This window comes from Labrus bergylta, chromosome 15 (assembly GCF_963930695.1).
Source record: "Labrus bergylta chromosome 15, fLabBer1.1, whole genome shotgun sequence".
NCBI classification, from domain to species: Eukaryota; Metazoa; Chordata; class Actinopteri; order Labriformes; family Labridae; genus Labrus; species Labrus bergylta.
In genome coordinates, this window is record NC_089209.1 from 1112714 (window position 1) to 1119412 (window position 6699).

General features: G+C 43.5%; 1 protein-coding gene across 1 annotated transcript in view; it reads right to left on the reverse strand.

Moving 5' to 3' along the window:
- Positions 1–227: 227 nt before the first annotated feature.
- Positions 228–6699, reverse strand: part of si:ch211-202p1.5 (uncharacterized protein LOC103909337 homolog) — an 18387-nt gene continuing 11915 nt past the window's right edge. Inside the window, exons 3-4 of the mRNA XM_020657791.3 lie at positions 1662–1781; positions 228–1242 (exon numbers count right to left, since the gene is read on the reverse strand). Coding sequence (XP_020513447.1) covers positions 1137–1242; positions 1662–1781 — 226 coding nt within the window. The 3' untranslated portion in view covers positions 228–1136. The remainder of the gene's footprint in view (positions 1243–1661; positions 1782–6699) is intronic.

Genomic DNA, 6699 nt, shown 5'->3' on the forward strand with positions numbered 1-6699 from the left:
TCTTTCATGAATACCTACTAACTTAATGATGATGGTCTCCATATTATTGATGATGATGATGGTAATGACGATGGTTTTTGTTTGATAACGATGACTTATTAGATGGTTTCTATACTGATTAGAGCTCTCAAGAACTGCCCTCAATGTTGTGCTTTGCCTCTGATCACTTCCTGTCAGCACCTGTGTGTCCAATCAGACTCAAAGCTGATCGTTTGCTCTTACTCACATTGTTCCCTTTTTTCTAGATCCTTGCTTGTGTTGTTCTTACTCTCTGATGTACGTCGCTTTGGATAAAAGAGTCTGCTCAGTGAATTGTAGAATTGTAGCTCTCTACAATCTTTAGAATTTAGACTGCAGTACCCATTTTAAACACTGGGGGGCAGAGTTACATACTGCTCCTTTAAGATTCTTAAATTAAAACAAAGTAGAATCAAAATGAGACGTCTTTTGGATAAATGTTCACATAGCTAGCTAGCTAGCATTTGGAGCAGCATAAAATGCCTAAGAGTGATGGACAGCACTCTACAATGTTTTGAATTTAGACTGCAGTACCCATTTTAAACACTAGGGGTCTAACTCTCAGTTGTGGGCATTGCAGCTTGGCCTCCCTGAAATACTTTTATTTAGTTTAGTTGAGATTTTAAAGTGTCTGATTTTGTGCCAAAAACGTCCAAACATACATCATGACTCCAGGTTGTTTTACTGTGTAATAAAAAAAAAGAGTTGTTAGTGTCGAGGTGTGAAGTTCAACAGTGCTGAACAAGTCAGAATTCTAAAATGTCAAAAGGTGTGAATGCGAGGTCCCGTTTCGGCCGCAGCGTGGTCGCAGCAGCGTGGTCGCAGCAGCGTGGTCGATTCCTCAGATCCACAAATCAGCTGACAGAGAGGTCACAGGTTCAACTCCCACCACCTGCTGTCATCAGCCAACTCCTCTCCTGATGCTTCACCATCAATACATTTACATAAAACACACACACACACACACACACACACACACACACACACACACACACACACACACACACACACACACACACACACTGTACACGTCTACCCCACCATCCGAGGCCGGAGGACAAACTAAAGGGTCCATGAGTTGTTATAGATGATTGCGTTAATGTGTGGCCTCGAGGCGCTCAGGTCTGCTGTCTGAGTACATGCCGGCTCCTTTTTTCCCATAATGCATCTGGGTTTCTCTCCAATCGTTTGTCAGACTTCCCGGTCACCTCCGCACCGTCACCGCTGAGAAGAAAGAAAACAAAAACAACCTAAGATGAGAAACATGGTAGGAGTGTGTTTTCCACGCACTCCATACTCGCTGTGTACCGTCAGCGCTACAAGTTTAGTGTCGGCGTGCGCCCTGCCCCCGCCGAGCGCAGCCGCGAGCAGCTGTGCACACATCACAGCAGATCTACCAGATTAGCGGGAATAAAGGGGCGGAGCTTGCAGTGGAAACATTTAGAGTGGAAGCAAACGGCGCTGTGGTGCACGCCACTGACGGAGTATGTGGAAATTGGGATTTAGAGCATTTGTGTTTCTGCGTGTGTGTGTGTGTGTGTGTGTGTGTGTGTGTGTGTGTGTGTGTGTGTGTGTGTGTGTGTGTGTGTGTGTGTCTGTGTGTGTGTGTGTGTGTGTGTGTGTGTGTGTCTGTGTGTACTCACTGTGTCTGCGTGTGGGCGGAGCAGAAGCTCACACACTCAGCGTCCTGTGTGTCCATGCAGAAGCAACGTACGAGCTCCCGCCTGAGCCGGACGGATCCGAATCCGTAAGGAACCACGTGGCTGCAGGACAGAAAACACACTGGTTCAATAATCCCTCGGGTTGGACTGTAAGGAGAACATCAGCGTGTGAGAAACACCCGGGTTAATGAATCCCTCGGGCCGGACTGTAAGGAGAACATCAGCGTGTGAGAAACACCCGGGTTAATGAATCCCTCGGGCCGGACTGTAAGGAGAACATCAGCGTGTGAGAAACACCCGGGTTAATGAATCCCTCGGGCCGGACTGTAAGGAGAACATCAGCTTTTTTCTGAAGATGCATTTTGAAAATGTTTGATGGTCGCCATGTTGGAAATGCTGACTTTACCTTACTTAACACCCTTCTAGTAATGGTCAAAGAGGTGGAGCGGAGGCGGGGCTTAAGCCTCCTGACAACATGCCCATCAGTCAGTCAACTCTGATCCCTAATCATGCGAAAGTAAGCTTTACTCTTAGCCTCCAATCAGAAAACTATCCCTGCTTAAAGGTGCAGTACAGTAAAATCAGGTATAATAGACGCACTCTCTTTTAAAAATGTTTAAAGGGGACATTACAACACAGAGAAAAATGCTTTGTTTCAAATGTGCACTCCTTGTGATGTCACAGTGGGATTCTGGTAAAATAAATTACCAGCAGTTTGAAAATATCTTTGTTTTTAAATCTGCACTTCTTTGAAATCTGTTTTCTGTACAGGAATCAAACGGTAGCACATCTGGCTCTAATCTGCACACCATGGTCGCAGATTCTCACGTGCATCCTGCAGCCTTCCTCGCCTCTCCATCATCATCACTTCCTGTGTCTTCCTGCTCACTTCCACCATCTCCGTAGTTTTAGTTCCACACGTTGTGAATGATGATGCAGTTTGACTCCTGCTTTGACTGTTTCAGCTCTCAGGATCAATAAATCGTCCAGCAGCTCGCTGACTTACGACTCCTCTGCACTCGCTGCTCTCTACATGTCTGCTGTGAAAGCTACTCGGCTTCATGTTTATGGCGTTGTTGGCAGGATGCTGCTGGAAAACTTTAAACTACATTTAAAGATCTCAACATTTCAAGGAAAATGTTTCTAATGGATCTTTTAAATCTGCCTGTCATGGTTCAAGTGGAAGTTGGAGAGCAGGACTCTTCTTCAGCTGAAAGTTTTCAATTTTTAAGAGGCGAAACTTTGAACAGAGCCGGACTCATTGGTGGGCAACATTTAAAAAGATTCTATATTAAAGGTCCAATCAGTGAGATGTGTAGAGAGTGAAATGATAAAGGTATCTTACTCTCTGATCATTAAGGAAACATGCTATGTTGAAGTGTTGGCTTCTCTGACAACAATGCAGCAGCCAGTATGTCCTCCTTCTAACTTTAGATTCTGTTCCTGAATGCTCTGGATTTGTTTGGACCAGAGAAGGTAGGCGCTTTTAAGACCCCCCCACACGGCCGTTTTGGACGCCCCTCAGTTTGTCAGATATGAGAGCAGTTATCAGGTCAACAGGTGTTGCAGCGATGGAAGCGGTCAAGAGAAGTGGTTCAGATAGAAGTGATTGTACCCGACCTAAAAAGCCTCTGCATGTTTCTAATAAGCTCCACGAGCAGAAACACCTTCAACCACTAACAGACTCTGCTTCACATCCTCTGTCTCTTTGTTCTGACATTATGACTCAGGGAAGCGGGCTTTTTGTGGGTTCATTGTGTCGGCTGGTTCCTTTGAGTAAATATGGCAGCAGTGATTTACAGTGTTTGTTTTGAGTTCACCGTCTGGACCGTCAGAGCGTCTCGTCTGTGTCTGATGAACAAAACCACTTATTCCATCTGTGAGGAAATTACACTTCTGACATGACATGACCAGCACGCCGTTCTTTTTAGTACGATATCACGGCCAGCTAAAGGACTCAACTCAGAGATACTCTTACTACAAACAACCACAAACAAACTGTTGACTGTCTGTCTCTGCTCCGAGCTTGTTGATTCCTCCTGAAATCTTTAAAACACAAATTTACAGTTTCAAATAAAAAAAGGTTCCTTTACTCCCAAAGGCAGCTTCTTACTGCTGTATGTGGAAATCTAGATATATCTAGTAATATATCTAGAGGAACACACCATCCACATCCAACCAATCTCTTGATTTGCTCTATGACAGAACGCTGTGTGTCCGTCGTTCGTGCACCGCATCTAAACAAGGTTAACGTTAGCGTTTCAAGGACGTTAGCATTTGTTTCAAGGTGCGCCTTAAGCAAATCTATCAAGGTGGTCTTCATTGTTTGTCTGAATTGATCTGTTCTATCTTTATCTGATCTATTTCTGGGAACCCTCAGAGTCTTTTTTAAGGTTCCCAATGTGACTTAAGTGTCTGTTTCGAGGTACTCGGTAGTCGTACTACTCTTTTCAGAGTGTTTTTTAGCGTTGATTTCAGGTACTGGTTTGTATCTGTTTTTAGTGCTATGTCAAGGTAACCTTAAGGGCGATCTAAGGGAACTCTTAAGTGTGTTTTAAAGTTAAGGCCTGAATCATACTCACAGGTTAATTAGTTGCTTTTAGTCGGTGTCAGGGTACCCTTAGCTTTAGCGGTGTCTGTTTTAATGTTGCTTTTAGCACCAGTTATCCTTCAAGGTTACAAAGAACCCTTCAGCATCTGTTTTAAGGTACCCTTTGAGTGTATTTAAGAAATATATAAGTGTCTGTTTCAGGGAACCACAGATCTGGCCTGTGTCTGCTTCAAGGTACCCGTTGCGTCAGTAACAAAGACTCTTTCAATAACTGCTTCAAGGTACTTTGAGTCTGTTCAAAAGAACCCTTCAGCATCTGTTTTAAAGTACACTTTGAGTTTGTTTCAAGGTACCCTGAGTCTCTTATAAAGCTTTTGTGTGTTTCAAAGTACACTTTGAGTCTATTACAAAGTCATGTTTGTGTCTTTAATAATCTCTTAGTGTCTATGTCAACGTACCCTTTGAGTCAGTCACAAGGAACTCTTTGAGGTCTGTTTGAAGTTAGAAAGAACATATTGTGTCTGTTCAATGTACCCTATAAGTCCTTTCCTTCAGTATCTGTTCGATGTACCCTATAAGTCCTTTCCTTCAGTATCTGTTCAATGTACCCTATAAGTCCTTTCCTTCAGTATCTGTTCAATGTACCCTATAAGTCCTTTCCTTCAGTATCTGTTCAATGTACCCTATAAGTCCTTTCCTTCAGTATCTGTTCAATGTACCCTATAAGTCCTTTCCTTCTGTATCTGTTCGATGTACCCTATAAGTCCTTTCCTTCAGTATCTGTTCAATGTACCCTGGTGTCTGTCCTTAAAAACTATTCAGAATCTGACTCAAGGTACCCGTTGAGTCTGTGACCAAGACCCCTTCAGTGTCTCTTTTAAAGCACCTCTTAGGGTCTCAGTAAGGACCGGTTGAGCGTCATGTTCCAGGTAGGCGATAGCATCTGTTTCTAGGTGCCCATCAGCCTCTGATTGGACGAGAAGGTAAGGGGACAGGACGCACATTTTACATATTTAGTAAAACTACATGTTGACCTGACCTTTCTCCTCATCAAGCATTCATTTAAATGACATTTCATCGTCTTTGTCTGGATGTTGTTCGACAGGAAACGTTCATCAGGAGCTCCACGCTGCCTTCAGGGTTTGGTTGTTACCGTTAGCGACGGCGTGTGCTGCCAGTAATGTTCCCTCTTTTTAATGAAGGCAGGAAGATTAGACCACGCCACTATGTTTAGACTTAAACTAACAATCTGGGACTTAGTGAGAGGGCCCCCACCGCCGCAACGAGCTGCTTTTAGCTCCTCTCTGGAACCTATTTCTGTCACACCTCTCTTTTTCTTAATTAACGCGGCTTATTTGACACTACAGGAAAAAAACCCACAGAAACGCTTCGGGCTGGAGACGGCGTTTTAGAGAAATGTAATCTAACAGGTGGGTTTGAATTTGTTGAACCTGCTAAGACGTGATGAGATAAGATTAAAGACGACACATTTACGGCTCAGATAAGGTGGACTGGAAGACGATGGGGCGCCTGTGGAAAGGGTTAACTGGTTTGTGGTTGGACCACAGCAGCTCTTTGTGGTCTCCTCGGTGGGCTTGTGTTTAAAGGGTTAAAACAGGATATTTAGAAGCAGCAGAGGAAATTACCCCTCGTTAGCTAAGGTGCTCTTTGTCATTAGCACCACCACATCTAACTGCTAACTCATTGCTTGTGCACACTGAACTAAAATGAAGTTAATCGCTGCCAATAATGGAGACAGCTGGTCCCGATTTAAAGCAAAGAGACTGAACGTACTTCAAAAATAGATTCAATGAAGCCGGGATGAATTTTATTTTTGTTTCTCCAAGTGACCATCAACTACAGAGAGAGAAAATGGGAGTCACGACAATCGACATTTTCACAAACAGAACTGCTTTTTCCAGTTTACACCATGAACAGAGATGGCGCTGTTTTCCAACCTTTGCCCCCTGAAACCAATTTTTTTTTACTTTTCTGCTCTCAGTCACCCAAAACGCATATAATACAACACAAGGTTCCAGTTTTTAGGCCAAAATCGTTGTTGTATAAACAGGGCCTGAATACGTTTTGTAATTTCTCGATCGCTTCAAGTGACTGACGTGAAACAGGTCGTTTACCTGCTGCAGAATGACAGATGCAGTTACCTCTTTGTGGTCATTTAGACCCTTCAACATGTAAAAACAAAGCGCGGGTTAAAGGCTTTATATGTGATTTTTTGATCCAGCAGATGTTGCCCTTGAGCACCAGCATGAAACCAAAACAACTCACGCTGCATTGTTGTGTTAGCATGCTAATGCTAGCGATCTTTATTATGCTGGTATCTTCACACTGCATGTAAATTTACCTGAAATGAGCGTGATCTAGAAACACAGTTAAGCAGTGAGTACAGTATGTTATTCTTCTTTTCTTTAGTCCCTCAATTAAACAACTTTTATACACGAGGGGAGGAGT